General features: G+C 37.8%; 1 protein-coding gene across 1 annotated transcript in view; it reads left to right on the forward strand.

The window, feature by feature from the left end:
- The window catches only part of CEP128 (centrosomal protein 128), a 452428-nt gene that overhangs the window by 431602 nt on the left and 768 nt on the right, over positions 1-20058 (forward strand). The window contains exons 23-24 of the mRNA XM_061156507.1: positions 4986-5094; positions 11039-11162. Of these exons, the coding sequence (XP_061012490.1) occupies positions 4986-5094; positions 11039-11162 (233 nt within the window). The remainder of the gene's footprint in view (positions 1-4985; positions 5095-11038; positions 11163-20058) is intronic.

Consider the following 20058-nt stretch of genomic DNA (forward strand, 5'->3'; position numbering starts at 1 on the left):
GAGAAAGGACAGGAGCGGACGTGTAGATCTGGGCATCTTGCTGAATGAACCAGATGGTGTAATGACAGCCTCAGAGTGCGCCTCCCAGGGGAAGGAGGAAGTCCACAGGGTCGTCAAATCCTATTCATTCTTGCCAAGGTAGGGTTTTAAATTTCTGAAACAAAACCAACTGGCATCAAAGCATAGGTTATATCTTTTCTGTTTACAGAAAAAGAACCTCTTATATTTTTAATGGTGCAACCAGCTTCTTGGCATATGACAGTTAAAAATATGGCACAATTTGGAAAAAGCAGAAAAAAATTGAAAAGAAAATAATCTAGCAAATATTTTTAAAGATCTGTTTACCTAATTTAAAGGTGTATGTTTCTCAGTTCTTATAAATGTCTTTTTACATTGAAATCATTATTTGTTGACAATTTTATTTCCTCTTTTTTTCATTTAACATTTTATATATATACATATATATGTATGAATTTTCTCTATGATCATCATTATTGTCATTATGGTTATGCCATAGTTTATTTCCTAATCTCATGTTGTTGAAAATTTAAGGTTAATTTCAGCTTTTTTCTATTATAATCAATTGATTAATATCTTGGTATAAAAATCTTTGTCCATATCTTGAATGTATTAACCTAATCTAGATGCCTAGAAGTACTGGATGACACATTTTAAGACTGTTTATTTATACCCATTTTTATCTAAGTTGTCTAATTTATTGGCGGAGTTGTTCGTATTTCCTAATAACTTCTTAATGTCTATAGACATAATACTATATCCTCCTTTCATTCTACATATTGGCAATTTATATCTTCCCTCTTTTTTTCCTAATCAGTCCCTGAAGAGATTTTTAGATTTTTATCACTCTTTAAAAAGAAAAAACAACCACCCAGTATGGGTTTAATTTTTTCACTGTTTTTCTGCTTTCTATTGAATTGACCTTTGCTCTTTATTATTTCCCTCCTTTTACTTAATTTAAGCTTAATTTGCTGTTCATTTTCTAGTTTCTTAAAGTAGAAACTTGGACTATCAATTTGAGACTTCTTTTGTAATATACACATTTAATGTTATACATATTCCTCCAAATACCCTTTTAATGCCTCCTCACAAACTCTGATCATTTGTGCTTTTATTTTCATACAAGTAAAAGTTTTTAAAAGATTTTTATTTTGATCTCTACTCATGAGTTACTTAGAAGTATGTTCTTTAATTTCTAAATATTTAAGAATTTTCAGATATCCATCTGTTGTTGATTTCTCCTGTCACTCCCTGTGGTCAGACAGCATCCTTTGTATAATTTCAGTCATCTTAAATTTATTGAGATTTGTTTTGCCACCAAGCATATAGCGCTTGGAGAATTTTGGAGAATGTTGGATGTGCACTTGAAAAAATACTTGTAATCAGCTGTTTTGGGGTAGAGTATTCTATAAATACCAATTAGGTCTAGTTGGCCAGTCATGTTGTTCAACTCAATTCTTTATCTAAATGTTTTATGAGAATTATTGAGTTAAATGAGTTACTGAGAGAGGAATGTCGAAATATCCAACTATAATTATGTGTGTGCTTATACTCAGTTGTGTTGACTCAGCGACCCCATGGACTGTAGCCCCCCAGGCTTCTCCATCCATAGGATTTTCCAGGCAAGAATACTGTAGTAGGTTACCATTTCCTTCTCCAAGGGGTCTTCCCAGCCCAGGAATCGAACCCATGTCCCTTGCATCTCCTGCACTGCAAGCAGATTCTTTACTGCTGAGCCACAGGGGAAGCCCAATAAGTCTAATTATAGATTTGCCTACTTTTTCCTTATAGTTCTACCAGTTTTGCTTCATATTTTTTGACACTGTGTTAATATATACATACAATTTAGGGCTATTATCCCTTTTCCTTAAATTTTTTTTACTTATTCAACAACTCATATATCTATTTTCATATGTAGAAAATGAGGAATACAGTTGACCCCTGAACAACATGGGTTTGAACTGCATATGTCCACTTATATGCAGATCTTTTGTCAATAGTAAATACTGCAGTACTACACAATCTGCAGTTGATTGAATCCATAGATGCAAACGACGGATGCAGAGCGCCAACTACAAGTTATATAAGGATTTTTGACTGTACAGAGGGTCAGCACCCCTAACCCCTGTGTCATTCAAGGGTCAACAGTATAGCCTTTCCTTTCCAGCAAACCTATAATGAGTGACTTCCAGTTTCTTATGAAATTCTCATAATTAATGAAAACTGTCTATCACTTGCTTAAAACCTCTGGCTTTCATCTTAAATGAAACTGAACTCCCTTTTGGTACATGCAAATGTACCAAATGATGATCTTAAGTCATTTTAGGATTAAGCTCATGGTTTCCGCTCAGAATAAATGGATTTTTATAAATGTGTGTGTATGCATGCATATCTGAAGTGAAAGTTGCTCAATCATGTCTGACTCTTTTGCAACCACATGGACTATACAGTCCATGGAATTCTCCAGACCAGAATACTGAGGTAGGTAGCTTCTCCAGGGGATCTTCCCAACCCAGGAGTCAAACTGGGGTCTCCTGCATTTCAGGCAGATTCTTTACCAGCTGAGCCACCAGGGAAGTCCATGCATGCATATATATATATATATATATATACACATATTTAGTCTTTTAACCTTTCTTTTGGATTTCATACATATAAATGTGACAAATAAAATATAAACTTGGTACTTTGTGTGTGTACTAAGTCACTTCAGTTGTGTGTCCAACTCTTTGCAGCCCCATGGACTGTAGCCCACCAGGCTCCTCTGTCCATGGGATTCTCCAGGCAAGAACACTGGAGTGGGTTGCCATTTCCTTCTCCAACTTAGTGCAGAGAACAACGGCTAATTCATCAGATAGTCATGCTACACGAGGCCGTACTATATGTGAGTTTTGAGGAAACTGGGCCACCTCAGTTCAGGTCAGTCCCTCAGCCACGTCCGACTCTTCATGACCCCATGGACTGCCTGCAGTTGTTTCATCCAGAACCTTCTTGATCCCTTCGTCTCCCTTGACCCCACAGTCATCCTCAGTTCCTGTCTTTTAATTGCTCTTCCCACTTCTATGTTTGTGCTGCTCCAGCCTGTTTTCCACAGAGGCCAGAATAACCTTTGAGAAATACACATCAAAACATATCATTTCTCTCCTCAAAACTGTTGATTACCTTCTGATCGTACCTAAGGAAAAAAATCCGCAAGCCAAATCCCACCTCAGGACCTCACTGCAGTCACTCCCCAGGCTCAAGGTGCCCTAGCCATGGGCCTTCCCTCAGTTCTTCACACACACCGAACTCTTTCTTACCTCAGCACCTGCACATGAGTCTAGAACACCGCTTTCTCACCACCTCGCTGGAACCCCTCACCTCCTACTTTTTCCACCCTCCACCTATGAGTTTTCATCTGGCTGATTGATTGATTCGTACTCAGCACTCAAGTATCGCCTTCAATATCATCTCCAGAGGTAACTTCTCTGGACCTCAAATCTAAATGTAGTTCTTCCTATTATTTACTCTTCTTCTTATAGTTCTTACCAGTTTTTAACTGCATTGTGTTTTGTATAGTTTGTTTAATGTTTTTCTCTTCTGCCTTCCTGAAGCTTTCAGGATCATTTACATTGATGTTTTATATTTGCTCTTTGACCAGCACATAGTAGGTGCCAAATTAGTAATTGTTGAATGAATGAATGAGTATGAGGAAGAAAAATGAAGTGTAGTAAATAATTAGAAAACATTTAAGAGGGAAAAATGCAATTTTTACTATATATCAATGAAAGATATATTAAAGCATCTATTTTCTAACCTATTTAGTTAGTAGAATTATTCAAAGATATAATTCCCTTTTTTCAGCTAAGATTTGAGGAAAAGGACAATTTCATACAATCCACAAGGATTCATTTTTGTTTATATATTAAATATTGTTGAATGAGTAAGAATATTTATAATCATGGAAAGCAGTCTAGGTAAATATATTTAAAATCATTGAATTGTTTTTATTGACACAGTATTTCCATCCAAGAATTTGTCATAAGGAATATTGCTAAACATGGGAAAGTTTATATATTTAAAGATATTTTTCACAGTGTTTTTTATAGGAGTAAAACATTGGAAACCACCTAAATGCCCAGAAAAGTAATACCTGAGTAAAGCATAGTATATTCACTAGATAGCATATGAGTGGAGGAAAAACAAGTGAAAGCATTAGTCACTCAGTCATATTCAGCTCTTTGCAAACCCATGGAACCCATAGCCCGCCATGGTCCTCTGTCATGGAATGCTCCAGACAAGAATACTGGAGCGGGTTGCCATTTCCTTCTTGAGGAGACCTTCCTGACCCAGGGATCACACCTAAGTCTCCTGCGTTGCAGGCAAATTCTGTACCATCTCAGCCATCAGGGTAGCCCCGCATATGAGTAACTTAAGCTAAAGGTAAAAGTAACATAAGCTAAATGTAATGATTTTCTAAAACTTTATATTAGTGTTGTTGTTGTTTAGTCGCTAAGTCATGTCTGACTCTTTTGTGACCCCATGGACTGTGGCCCACCAGGCTCCTCTGTCCATGGATTTCCCAGGCAAGAATACTGGAGTGGGTTGCCATTTCCTTCTCCAGGGGATCTGCCTGACCCAGGGATCAAACCCTTGTCTCCTGCATTGACAGGCAGATTCTTTACCACTGAGTCACCAAGGAAGCCCATTTATATTATTAAATGTAAATAAATGAAGAACGCAGAGTTTTACAGTAAATTTACAAATCTCATCCACAGGGAAAAAAAAGTCTGGAGAGAAATATGTCATGCTGTTATGGCTTTAGGTGATTTCCTTCTCTCTCTCTTTAAATAGATTATAATATTACATTATGGTATAATATAGCTTGTATCTTGAGGTTCAGTTTTATTTTCAGTACATTTAAGTGAATCCTGAGCCTTACATATTGTGATGATTTGAACTGAAATGCCCATGCTCTCTTTTTTCAGGATGACAGAAACTTTGCTGAAAGCTCCCATGCTCATGGGTTAGATCAGTCATCTTGTTGGCAGGATCACAGTCGCTTCCTGTCTAGTCCACGATTTTCCCACTTGAACTGTAAGTAATGACGCCCAGTACTAGCTTTTAGATTGGATTAAAGAAAATTCAGTTATGGAAAGATTAAAATGAAAGACCAGAACATGATAGTAATATTCATGTTGTAATTTTGAAAAAATTTTCATTATGAATCATACAAATAATGCCTAAGTACATTTATAATATTAACCAACTTACTAAAAATATATGAAATCCCTTCCTTTTAGACTTTACACTTCTCACAAAAACTTAAAACTGAATCACCAAATCTTAATTAAGCAATTTTTTTGGCATGGAGATTGCTAGTAACTGTGGATGAGTGAGTAAGGAAGTTAGATTGTATTGTAATAAAATCCAAGTCTTCAAAAAGTAGAAAAACTATTCAGAGATATCTAATTTTGTACAAAGAATAAGGATATGAAAACTATTATTGTGTAGGTTTCATTCTGTGAATAACACACTGTAAATATTAACAAAAGGTTATAACATTAACAAAGTGTGAGTCTGTTGACCCAGAATACCTTCTCCCACCACGTATACTTCACCTTTGATGCAGTGTCGTTAAAAAAACCTTCAGAACTCATGGTTTTAAGTATGGTTGCTGTTATGAGTGCTTGCAATGCATTACAAATTCCTTTGAAAACTTTCTTGGAATAATTATGGAATTATTTGCTATTCAAGTGACATTTTATTTACTGATTCTTCTCTTCACCCAAGAGTGAACTCCATGATAGGAGTGATGTTTATACACCACTGTTTCCTCAGCATCCTATATGGAACTTGGCACATAGTAAATGTTCAACTAATGTAAGATGAATGAGTATATGAATTTTTTTATTTCAAGTCCACTTTTATCCAAGTCATTTGGTATTCAAATGTTAATAGATTCTTATTTAGATCATCATTTAGCTCTTCAGTTTTCCATGGATATAGAGTTTGTACATTCAGTTGGACAAATCTGTCATTTTAAAAAGCTAGGTTTCCATAAAATAAAATATCAAAATTAGCCACAAAGAAGTAGGTCAAAATAGAAAATAATAACTCTCATTTTTTCTGATTTATATTCATGGATTCATTGAATAAATATTTATCAGTTTCTGACAAAATGGTTTGGCTTCCATTATATCATGATTATTTTATTCCAACAGCTAAGCATTTTCCCTTTCCTGTCCTAACCATTTTGCCAAGTGATTTTATATATTTTCATAAGCCCTCTGCTATTCTAATCTGGCAGTCACCCTTCAATTTGGATCATATCTCAGGTTGGTTCTGGTACCTCAAAATATGATATATATGTAGTTATACAAAATTTTTATTTTTCATATTAAGCAATGGAAAAATGCCCTCAGGTCTGCTTGATGTATGAAAACATGGACGAGGAGGAGGGTGGGGACCGAGCACCAAAAACAACATGGATCCTATCCTTCAGACGTCTAAGAGCTTGGAGACAAACAGCACCAGGGTGTGAGCACAGAGGTCTCTGTTCTGCTGGTGTTTAATTTTGCCTTTAAGACTTGCAGAAGGCTCCTTAGAAAGGTTCCTATAAGAAAGTGGTTGGAAGACATTAAGGGGAAAACATCAACATTTTTAGAATTTTATTTAACATTATGACAAGCAGTAAAAGAAACTGTATTTGGCTTTTCACTCAGTAGCATTTCATGACTAACACTGGTCACTTCCTAAGATGTAATGCTCACAGGCTGCTATAGGCTTCTATATAAATATACTGACACAGAAAATTAAGTAAGAATAGGAAAAAAATATTAAGAACACTATTTGGATGAGAAAATACTTTATTAGTCTATATTATATAATCTGACTGAAAAACTTAGCTTAAAAAGTAAACCTCTTTATTAATTTATTGATTATTTATACATAACCATATATTTTGCTATTCTTCTTTTTAAGAAGTTTTATGATTTTCCTCCCAAACCTACCTCCTCCATGTTTTTAAGGATACTTTAAAAAGTTTAATCATAGGTACCTATTGTTACTCATTTTAGGTAATTTAATAAACATTTCTGGAAATAATATTTATTCTAATTTACTTTTCTGATGAACTTTGAATTTTCTGTATGTTTTTCATGATGGCTTTTGGAATTGAATTATGATCACCCTGAATACGTCTCCATTTTTGTGGTACACACAGTTTCAGCTTAATTATAGAAATTGTCCTGTCCTGAAAATTTTCTTGACGCTACAAAATTAAAAAGGAGATTTGTCAAGATCAATAAGGAGAAAAATGGAGCCTGTAGTAAGTTGATAATACAGGGAACAGAAGACACCTTAAAAATATCATTAATGCCCTCAGAGATATGAGGAAATTGTGCAGCCACTAAAAAGCAAGATACTATGAAAAAGGAGCACGAGTTAAGAGATCTCGGAAATTTTAAATATGATAAACTAGAAAGGTGGAAAACAGCAAAGTTGAGAAACCTCAAAGAAAGCAGAAGATAAGGAAAAAGGGCAATAGAAGAGATAAGATATTCAGAAAAACCAATACAGGAAGGACAGACCATGATTAGTGAGAGTCCTGGAAAGAGAGAAGAAACAAAACAGAACAGAGGCCAGAAGTGGGCAGATGACACGGCCCACCCAATAAATGGCTATTGCCCAGCTGTCGCCCTGAGATTTTTTTCTTCCCCTTTCTCCTGTATGGATGGATGGCCATGCTTCTTTGGTCACCCCAGGCCTTCCTCTGCTGGTTTCAGTTCTCTTGCAGGAGCACATCCAAGAAAAGGAGGTAAATATTTTCATTTTCGTATTTCTGAGAATGGGTTTCTTCCATTCACACCTGACTGAGACTTTGGCTGGCTATAAAATTCTGGGTTAAAAAAGACTTTCCTTCTGAAGTCATCACACAATTATCTTCCAAAATCTAGTGTTGCTATTGAAAAATCTTCTGTCTTTTTCGTTTGACTCCCATTCCTCTGACATGATCATTTTCACCATTGCTATCCCCCTGCACCCCTGGCCCGGCAACTTTTAGGATTGTCTCTTTAACCTCCATGAGTTTTGTGATGCTATGCCTCCCCATGGGTCTTCTACCTATTTGCTCTGGGGTGTTTTTAATCTAGACATTTATATTCTTCAGTTCTGTCATAGGGAAAGAAGAAACAAAAGATTCCACCAGGAAAAGCTTTAGGAAATAAATTTTTTAAAAAACTGGATAGATTATTGGATTCATTTGAGCACTTAGAAAAACTACTAGTAGGCACATGACAAGTCTAGTCTAACTGAGCTATTAGAAACAATTGAGGATGGTTATGGAGAAAGAGTAAATAAAAAATAGATAAATAAATAAAAACACAGGTCAATTAATAACTCCAGGGGGGAAAAATGAAAAGAAACATTGTCAGAGTAGTCCTATTAGGTTTGTATGAGCCATATTTACAGTCAATATAAATACTCACTATTGACATAACTGGAAGTCCAGACGTAACTATATAGGGAGGATGGGGTAAAGAGAAGTGGATGGGTGTGGATACGTCTAAAAATGATAACTCAGAAAATAGCAATATAAGCTTCTTTTTCTTTCAAAAACTGAAGTAAATACGGAAAATAAAGCTAAAAGAGTTGATTGTGGTTGACTCCAGGGAGCAGGTGTGTGGGGTTGGGAGGGATGCGGCAAGAGACCGCAGTCTTTCTGTGTAGTCCTCTGGTGCTGTTTGATATGTGTATGTATGGACGCTCTGGCTAAAAAGGAATCTTATAAAAATAAAATGCTACTAAGAAAACTCCAGCTTTTATGTCTGACTAGCGTGTGCTGGATTTTCTTGTTAACTTCTGAATGCAGCATGAAAGCTGGGGGTGGGGGGTGGGGGTTAGAGCAGCTGAGACCTGTGTGGAGACAAGGAGGGTAACTGAGGTGCTGAGGTTGACGCGAGTTTCTGAGCCCATGGAACAGGCTCCTTCTGATTTGGGTTGGGATTCGCCCTGGATGAGGCTCTTTTGTCTGTGCTGAAGATGCTAAGGCAGTCATCCTGCTGACTTCAGTGCCCCGTCAAAACTGTGACCGAAAGCGCAGAATCACTGACCACGGAAAAACAAAGGAAATGGGAAAATACTGCATAATTTGTGGTCTCTGAAATGACCCAGCCTTAATGAAAGTTTGTTTTCAGTAGTAATTTATGTCAGCTTTGTGTAGTTCAGGTCAATTCAAGAAAAGGTAGATGCTTCCCTGCCAGGAAGAAGGGGAGAAATGTATAAATTGTAAGTTTATATGACCATTGGAAATAGGAACACAGAAATCCATTATTTAGAGCCATGATTACTACCAAATTTATCCTGGCTGGCTGGAAGCTATGGCTGTGATTCAGGACACTCTTTTAGAAGGCTTGGATTCCATTACCTGTAGCCTGTAGACAGTGGGGGCTTAGTAAGGGAGACTCATAATGCCAGCTTTGGAAACTGTCATTTTTACTTTTTTATAAGTAGTGACTGACCACTGGTCTCCATGTATAGCTCCTTGTAGGCTAAAGGACACAACTTCAGGACAGGGCTTTCACTCCCAGGGCCCAGACCAGACTGGATTGGAGTGAAGTCTGGAGCAAACTGAAGACTTCTCAAAGTTTCAAGTTCTTTGAGATTCAAATGTGAAATGTTCATGGAGTTGGTATCTATAAACTCAATTTTAAATGTAAATGCAAATTGCAATTTTTCTATAATTCTAGCATTGTTGTAAATAATGTTTATTTAAATAAATAATCCCAGAAAGAAAGGACTGTGGTTTTTCATGGGGTTACTTTAGGAGTTGAAAGTGAATCTTACATATTAATTTAACTTGAGATTCTTAGAAAAGCAAATCAATGAAAGTTAATAAAAAAGAACTTTTTTTTTTCATTTCCTTAACCTCAGATCATACTGCTCTAAAAAGAAAAGTTAGTGTACTTAATATGTGTTAAAGGTGAAATGATAGAACATACCTGGACCAGGACTTTATATTAGTGAATGGGAGGTTATAACTGAGCTGAAACCTGAATGGCAAGAAGAATCAGCTGAGTTAAAATTGGGTGGAAAGCATTTTGCTAATCCAGGGGCAGAACTGGAAAGACCCCAGAAGGAGGAAAAGAGGGAGGAGAATGAGTGAGGGAGAGAGTGATTGGCAGAGAGCATGGTAGGAGATGAGGTCCCATGGCAGTCTTTTCAGCCACCATCAGATGTTTGGATTTTATTCTAATTTCACTGGGAGGCCATGGCGGGTGGGGAGAGAAGGGATAATGCAGCAGAGTGACATAATCTGATGAACATTTTAGAAAGACAATTCCAGTGTGTGGAAATGGGGCAAGATGAAAATAGGAGAGAAAATGGTGGCTTGGGCTGGGATGATGGTATTAATAACAGAGATGGTGTGAAGCAGAAGGACTCAGGTGAAATGGAAGGCACACTCCTCAGAACTTACCCTTAAATGGGACGGGTCCAGCAGGCAGGCCACGGGAAGGAAGGAACCAAGGTTTCAGAAACTGGGTCGATGAGTATGTCATTTTCTAAGATGAAGAAAAGCAAGGGCTAGGCAGGCATCAGAGATAAAGAAACGAAGTGGGAGGACTGACCGATACATCTGGATATAGGCATCTGGAGCTCAGAAGAGAGGCAAGAGGTGGTAGAAAAAGAGTAAACCTAGATTCCATATCTAGTCTCAGTTTGCTTTTGTGTAAAACAGAAGTTTCTATAAAAAGGAAGCCCTTCAGATTTCTTCTTCTAAAATCGTGCGCTTTAATGTCACTATATACTGATCAACACCGCCTTCTACCCTCACTCTTCAAATCCAAAACAAACATATGACATGAATATGTGGGTTTTTTTTTTAATATAGTAAATTATTTTATTCCTCAATTGAAGATTTGGTAGTCCAGGTAAAGCTTATAGAAAACTAGTAATCAAATGCAATGACTACTTACAGCTTTGTCAAGCCAGGGATTATATTCATCCGGGTTTCTTTTTCTCTTTTCTCTTACCCTGCCAGCCTTTACCCAAAGAACAGTTGCTCCAGACTCACCTTCAATCAAAGAAGATGCCCCAAGTTTACTGATGGATGGAAGAAGTCCACAACCCAGAAAGGAGGAATACGAAAGCAAAAACAGCAAAATGTAATTAGTTACTCTCCCTGAGTGTTTTACAAATAATAGTATGTGTATCCTTGCCACAGTTTGGCCCAGATAATCTAGCAGACCTGTCTGCAGCGTCTGCTCTTCAGCATTGCCAAACACTGGCTGAAGTACAGTGCAGTTGGTCTTCGTGGATGATATAAGTTAAGCCAATCCAAATAATATCAGCTCGTGAATGACATACAGCTAACTTACTGGCAACTTACACCAGCAGAGAAAGAAGAACATTTTTCACCTTGCATTTTCCTCTTTCAGGTGTAGTCAGTCACATTTTTCTGACCAAAATTTGGATTTTTAATTGAGGTCTTTCAAAAATGACTGGCTGAAAAATAGGAAAATGAGTTCTCCTTGAGGCAGAAGTTTCTGGCACTTTGAATTCAGGGAGCATTTGTATACAAGTGATTTTATTTTGATGCTTTCTCCCTCATAAATGATCATGTGTTATAACATGTCATGGAGATATGCATATATAATATTAGACAGTTCACTTTATAAATGCTCAGGATTGTTAACATCCATCATCTCAGCAGTCTGTTACTACATGCAGTATCTTAAAATTATTTCCAATCATCCATTTTTGTAACAATGAAGAATTTACAAATGAAATCTGAATTGTTAAGAGTTGTAAAGAATTTGTAGCATAATTTATTTATTTGTCTTTTTGTGGCCAAAAATCCCCCTGTGATCACTCCGGTCATATCTTGGACCATCTTTGGTTTACTCTGACAAGAATCATAGCACCAAACTCCTGTGTCCATGAGATTTACTTGCCAAGAGTTCTAGTATAATCTGGTACTATCTGTCTGAACACTTTGAGTATCTAAGAGTCTTTCTCAACATCAAAGTGTTTTTAAGAACCTATTCTCTTTACATGCTGATTTACCAGTGAAGAAAGATTTTTATTAAATGCTAAATAAAAGTAACCATCCAGGAACTAAATCCCACTGGGTCATGATGGAAAGATTCTGAATGGAGACAAGGACAATAAAGCAGTATCTTCATAATGTGCATTACATTTTGTGTTTGTTCAAATCTACTTGCTTTTTAGATCTCTCACATTTCATAAAGATGTTTCTTGTTCTACTCAAGATGTGTTTTCCTAACTTACCATATTTAAATGTGCAGAATAAATGGCATTCTCCATGAACTCAAATGCAACAGTTACTACAGAAGACAGGATGTTTTATTTCACAATTTACCAGTACAACGTATACAACCTCTGATAATGCAGCCATGCATTTTATCATTTGTTCATTCCAAAAATCTTTTACTGACTTGTTGCTATAGGCTAATCACGGTGTTAAGAAGGAAAAAGAGACCCCAAAACAGGTGCACATGTCCCAAACTTTATCTGGCATTAGGAGTTACATGAGAAAGGAGTGATGTGTTCATGCTGGCTGGAGAAATTCTGGAGTAGACACCACTAAGCAGGCTTGGTTTGGTTGTGTCTAACCTTAACCTTGAGACTTGGAGCTGCTAATGTGCTAACAAGCACCAGAGGTTTCAGTGCAAGTGGAATTATTACTCTTTAGTAATATGTGGGATATTGAGAAATTATGTCAGTATTTTCATTGATGTTTTAACTAATAACCATTTTTATCTACGTGGATCTAAATGACTGGGAAGAAAACAAGGGAGAAAAAACAGGTTTTGCTTAAGTCCTACAGGTAGATAACTTTTCATTTAATGCATTAGTAGGAACTTCATGTGGTCCATTCTATTTAATAGAAACTGATCTAAAACATTATTAGCTTTTTGTGGGGTAAAAGAAAGGATTATTAGCTTTCTAAAAAAATCTGTGGTCATTAAAAAAAGTTACATCAGGCCAGTTAAGCCTGAAAAGTGGAGGTAGCTCAGATTATGTACTTGGCACATCCTTGAAAACATGTTAGGTGATGATTTTATAACAGAAAAGGATCTTATAAAAGGCCCTTTTTTTTAATCTGGAAAAAAAAAATTAAAGCACTGTATATTACTGAAGTCCGTATACTACAGTTAGATGAATGAAGGTATCTGACTTCAAGTGTGGAACACACAAGGACTTCAAAGACAAAGTCAACTTTTTGTGAGCAACAGTTTTGTCGAAATACCTTGGCCCTCTGTTTATGTGGAGTTAAATCCAAGGGCCTGTCTCCTCTGAGGATTTTTCCCATCTCTTGCAGTCACCATAAGCTTGAGCTGGAAATTTAAAAGGAATGCTAAGGAAACACTAATAGTTTGGTTTGTACATTTCAGAAGCCAGAACGGTTTTCCCTTTACTCACCCCTTTGGCAGGATAACGTGTGATATCAGCCCCATTGAGCTGAGGCTGGTCGGCCATGTTGCTTGTAGCACTAGGACATTGGACAGGATAAACCTTATTCTGGAGACGATCGTGGTCCCAGACTTAATTTGAAGATTGACCTTTTCAGTTTAATAATTTTGATTCTTCTGGCCATCTTTCTCCCTAAACACACTAAACTTCCACTGAAGTTACTGAAGGCTGCAGATGGGAGAAGCACAGCTGGGAGAAATCTGGCTTGATGTTTTTCCCATTGGCTAAGGTTATTATTATTTCCTTGACTAATGTCTGATTTGAAGGCTGGAAACCAGTTGGTTATATAACATCTTATGCATCCGGCTTACCAGAATCACAAAGTTTCCTTCTTGTTACAGTTTACATATTTTTACTAATAGATATATGTACTATTACATATTTTTACTATAGCTGAACAAAACCGTGCACATAAGGCATTTGAATTGAAAGGTTATGTGGATAAAAAGCACCTCCTTGCTTAGCTAAGAACGCAGTTAAGCCTCTTTTTCTTCATTTTCCTCCTTTCAACTGTGGCAAATGCATAAGGCTCAGGTCAGAGGTATGTAAAGCATTCTTATAATCACAGTGATTATCACATGTTCCCTAATCTATATCGAATCTTATCATTAAAAAACAAATAACTGTTTTGTGTAGGACTTAAATCTTCCATATAATTAGGTGTTGTATTTACTTTGCAAACCCTTTTTGGGAAGGGGTAAATATCTAAAATTGTTTTACTGAGAATTTGTACTATGAGCCCAACTACACGTTATATGGTGAAGGCCAAGAATGTAAATGATCATTGAGGAAGCTATTCCTTTTTCAACATTCTTACACCCCTCCCCAAACAAAATGTCCCAGTGTTTTCTCTCAATTTAAAACAAAACAGAAAATTTGTGATTTTCATGGCCTTTAAATGAGGAAGCTGTCCTCACGAAAGCATCTGGTTTTCTTGGATCAAAACTAAAGCATGAACCTTAAGCTGGAAAGTAAGTTTGGGAAAGTTTGTATATAAAGGCATTTCATGCTCTGAAGTATGATACGAAAATAGTCACATCTTTCAACTTTTAAGTTCTTGAAAGTTTAGCAGTAAAAACATATCAGCTTATTCCCTATTTGAGGAAAGACATTTAAACCATGAAAGATTCCATTTAGTTTCATTTCCATTCAAAACACAACACATCTCATTTAAGGCTAGGAGAAATGCTTACATCTAGAAGCAGAACTTTGGATTCTAAGCCCCCAAATAAATTTCAGGGAAGTCTCCCTTGCTTTTGATCAGTAACAAAGTAAACGAATCTGCTGTGCTCTGGTAAAAACCAGCTGAACCTTCAAGTTCTAACCTCATCTGTCCCCATCTCAGCCTTGTGGCTCTATCCATCCCATACCCATGTCCCAATCCAAATCCAAACCCAAGCCAAGCCACTTGGAGTTTTACCAAGTCAGCTTCTACGGTTCACCCCTGGAGTCTGATACGTCTCTGCAGCCTACAGTGAAGGAGCTGGCTGGCTGGTGTTTGTCACACCTTCATGTCTTTAAGGACCAGCCAATTAAAAGGACTTGAATGTCACGTGTCTTTGACTACTCTCCTGGTTGAAAACCCAGGAATACTGTGGCTGGTATCTTTTCTTCCATAATACAGCTTAACTCTGACATGGTCCAAAGCCATGAGACAGTCGTCAGCCTGAACTTGTTGCCTTGCTCTCTGCAGGAATATGTGGTATTTCTAAACATAGCAGCATGTTAGTTCTCTTTCAGGAGGATAGTAAAAACAACAAACATATAATCTGATGACCTCTACCTTTCAGGGGTTTCCCAGGTGGTGCTAGTGGTAAAGAACCTGCCTGCCAATGCAGGAGACATAAGATAAGTGGGTTCGAGCCCTGGGTTGGGAAGATCCCCTGGAGAATCCCATGGACAGTGGAGCCTGGCAGGCTACAGTCCATAAGATTGCAAAAAGACACAACTGAAGCGACTTAGCATGCATGCACCACCTTTCAGAATGTAAAACCTTACGCTTTTGAGCATATAGGTGGGGGCATGAAAAAAGTGCTGCAGTAGTCAAATTAGAGCCATACATTTAGAACCTGTAATTGTAACAGTAACTTGCTGTTCTACGGCATTGATTGCATACTTGCCATTCCCTGGAATGAATGCTGTTTTCCTCAAACTGGCAGATGGTGGACGTTTATGCCCAGACTGTCTTCTATCATCTCTCCATAGATCCTCATGAGTTGACAGCCTCTCATTTTTCATCCTTTGGTAAAGGATTTTGACTGGCATTATTTAAATAAATAGCAAAAATTACCACTTATCCTTAAATATAGGAGTTCTGTGTCATCTGTATACTTGACTGAAAATAAAAGATCAGAATACTGGCTTGAAGCAGTATTTTTTTTAAACAGAATTAGTGAATATTAAACCACCACCAGTTCAGATGTCATAATTTAAGAGAAAATATCTTATTCTGAGGGAAGGAAGGATAATAGCATATATTCATTTGTAACTAGTTGACAGTCTCCTTTAGAGTCTGACTTCATGTTTTTGTAAAACCATGCCTCTTTTGCAAGTGTTGCCAAGCCTCCAGAGTTGGTCCCCTAGCAAGGGTCCTCCTCCCCAGTGTTGATCAAGCCGATAGAACGAGAAGCAAAGAGGAGCTTTATTCTTTGACCAGGGAGTGAAGTGGTATGAGCTCTGGAGGACACAGTTCCCTGGACTGGCCATGGGTGGGGCTGCTTTATAGGGGTCCCAGCAGCAGGGAGGGGAGGGGGCAGAGGTCTGGTGAGGGGGGCACAGCTGGGCAGCTGAGAGCCTAGATCAGTGTTGGGTGTGGTGTCTCTGCACATGGCCCGCTACCATCACCTTGAATCATTGTTGTGAGTTGCCTTCGACATAGCCCATCGGAGCTCTATCCAGAATGGCCATTTGGTCCTGGGAACTCTGGTCTGAAAGGCTGGATTCGAGGCCTCTGCATGCTATAAGCAAGTAGAACTAGACTAAGGACCAAGGGAGAAAAAAGTTAGATTTTATTTTATTACCCATATTCTATTTTTATTTCCTGTGAATTTTTTATGGGCTTTGCCTGTGACAATGGGACACATCTTATTTTTATGATATGTTTTCCATCAAATTACAATCTCCTTTTTTTTTTTCTTCCCCTTGCAAATGTTTCAATTTATTTCTGAATCATTTGAAGCCACCAAGGGTTCAAATGGCTTTTAAAAGCCCCAACTTGGCCAATAGCGTGAAAACTTGTACTTCAAGATAGTGCATCTCTCTTTGTTCTTGACATAATAATTTCAATTGGAAATATTTTTTCCCTCCAAGTGTCTCTCATTTCTTCCCCTGGGATCCATAGTCATTTCCTAAGGATCTTTGGAAGCTGGTTGTGTCCTTGATTTGGGCCAGCTTGTAGACTGAAGTCATGCTCACGTGCCTGGGCATGCATTTCAAGATACAAGACAATGGCACCATAAAGAGTTTGTGAGATTAACACATGAAATACAAGTTTTTTTTTTTAATGATCTGGCTGGTCTGTTAACTAGGTGTGAAAGACTTCTCTTGGTAAGACGAGTGTTTCTCTTCACCCTGTGTGATGATACACAGCTGTTTTTTAAAGCAGTTTGGCCATCGGATGAGAGGAGCTGACTCACTGGGTAAGACCCTGATGCTGGGAAAGATTGAGGGCAAGAGAAGAGGGTGACAGAGGATGAGATGGTTGCATGGCTTCATTGACTCAATGGACATGAGTTTGAGCAAACTCCAAGAGCTAGTGAAGGACAGGGAAGCCTGGCATGCTGCAGTCCCGCATGGGGTCGCAAAGAGTCAAACACAACTTAGCGACTGAACAACAATATGTATTTCATATATCAGGACTTATTTCTATCCCCCCCGCCCCCGCTCTTTTTTTAACCTTAAAGCCAACAGAGCAATTCCCAAAATATGCGTCATGTTGGACTTAGGATTTAAAATCTAAATGTCTTAATATATCCCCTTACAAGATTTTTTTTTTCCTTTTCAGCTCCTAAAGCCAGCTATTATCAGATCATACTGCATAACTCTCACTCAGTGTTATCCCTAGGGTAGTGGTAACACTAGTTTAGATTTTATTTGTCCATTATTGCTGAGCACTTAGCTGAATAAGGGAATGAAGAGTGGCAGGAGTTCTGTAAAATGATATGAACACAGAGGAAGCTGTGTCGCCTTCAACAACAATATCTTAAACTGTTTACTTGAAAGAAGAAACTGCGGTAGCCCTCCATCCTTTATCTGATGCAGGGTCCTGGAAAGCAGCGTTGTGAGAAGTCCCGTTGAACTTGTGCACCATAATGTCCCATTTCTGATGAAAATGACACTGTTCCTTAATGTTCTTGACAGACTGCTTGCTGGCCGTGTGGACCGGGATGCAGAGTGACCTTATTGCAGATTTTTTGTTTTTTTCAGTCTGAGTGCCCTGTGTTTGTCTGTCATTTGGGATTTTCATCTTATTTATTCCACAGGTGTGATTTATGACGGCCATTTTGAAAACTTCCCATCACGCCGAACCTCGAGCCTTCGGTTACCGGAAGTAAAGCAGCCATGGCGGCAAAGCCATCTAACATGGTGGCTTTGGGGAGGTCAGGCAGTTAAAAGAAGTTCGGAGAAGCCTAGAGACTTTGGCCTCTTTTTATTTATTTATTTTCACTCCAAGCTGAATAAAATAGATGCATCAGTTCTAACGAGGAACTTCCTGCCCAGAGTCACTGGCAGAGCAGTCTCCTCCCGACAGCTGCAAACTTGAGAGACCTCACGCTGCTGGCCAAGGTTCATTCTGTGCTTTGACTTAAGACCACAGCCAGTAAAGCCAGTGTGTACCGTGGAAAGAGTTTCCCACTTTTTCCATTGGAGCAGCCTTTGGTGAGGTTAGTTGGACTGTTCCAAATTAACAGTGGTGGGTCATTGCTCATTTTTTATATTTTAACTGTGCATAAACCTACTGATTAGATTCCACTGAGGACAAATCATAGTTTTCTGAGGAAAACACATATCTTTTTATTCAGTATTCCTTACAGCACTGGTTTTCAAAGTATGGTCCCCAAACCAGTGGCACCAACAGCAAGCACCTAGGAGCTTGTAAGAACTACAAATTTCTCATCTCCAGACCTAAGGCTTCAGAAACTGGGGAAAGTGCCAGCAGTCTAAGTTCTAATAAGTCTTCTAGGTGATTCTGATGAATGCTGAAGTTCAAGAGTCATATGAACTTAAAAGTTCATTTGATTACAGCCTTCTCTGAGTTTTAGTCTCTATCCCAAAACAAAACAAAGCAAAAAAATTATTTTCCAGTTCCTAATATGTAGTCTCCCAGGTATCCAAACTATGACTCCGGGCCCAGGTCACCCAGGTTAACGAGATGAAGCAGCTTCCAAAGGTACTTGATTTACTTTGCTTCACCTAGCAAGCGTCTATTAACAAGAGCTCGTCAGCCATTCAGAACCATCATCAGAGCATCTAATTAAATCAGGACCTACAGGTATAGCTCTTCTCTCTGGTGAAATGTAGACTAATATTTGATTATCAAAAAGATGTGAACTTCTTTGGGACTGAATTTTTATTCTGTTTCCTCCCAGGAACTTGAGAGCAATTGGATTTGGGGCATTGGTTTTGTATTGTCATTTTACATGTGATTTCAATTTTTCCTGTCTATACCAGTGGCTCATAGTCATCCACTGTGTGTCAGAGTAACATCTCCAGACTCTGACAGTGTCACTTTAAGAAAGATTTTGATTTAATGACTGTTGAATGTTCAAGTCTTATCCAACTTTTCCTCATTGTCTGTAACTGAGATGAGAGATTTACTACATCGTTCCATCTCTTTATCCTCTGATAATTAATGGCTAAATAGAATTTGTCTTGGCTTTTTATCTTACATTTTTTACCCTCCATTATGTATCATTGATCATTTGACTGGTTTCAAATCAGGTTGCTTCCCCATCCATGTATATACTTAGAAATGGACTAAATCAAAATCTATACAGAATTCTCCAATTCTCTTAACTAAAGCTTTTCAAGCACTTCTTTCAGTTTCTGAACACTTGAATTAAATATTACACTATGCCATACATCAAAGAAAGTATGGTTTTTGGAAGAGTGTTTGTTTTTTGAGCAATCACACCATGACAGGACCCATCCAGAGACTTTGTTGAGGAACTTACACCCCCAGCTAGCCAACTGCAGCACTAAAATTACTGAAATGTACAGGTCTTGCATAAATAACAAAACCAAATAAGTTGCAGATAGCATAACCCCTCAAGTGTGTTTGAAATGTCTTCAGTTATTTTAGGGTTTGAAATTCATACCAGGTAGATATATAGATAATCTTTTTTTATAAAAGCCATTTGAATATACAGATGCATCGTATTATACCTGCTGCTATACGCTTTGGAAAATCTTACCATTGTTGATCAGGGACTGTGCCAACACATAGTTATGTTCATACGTTACTCAGGACTAGTGACCTTCTATCCAAGAAAGCATTATTTCCATTAATTCAACTGTCTATCACATTTCCAGATCATTCATTAATTAGTGTGAATCTAGTGTGTC

Source organism: Dama dama, chromosome 12, assembly GCF_033118175.1.
Source record: "Dama dama isolate Ldn47 chromosome 12, ASM3311817v1, whole genome shotgun sequence".
Lineage (NCBI taxonomy): Eukaryota > Metazoa > Chordata > Mammalia > Artiodactyla > Cervidae > Dama > Dama dama.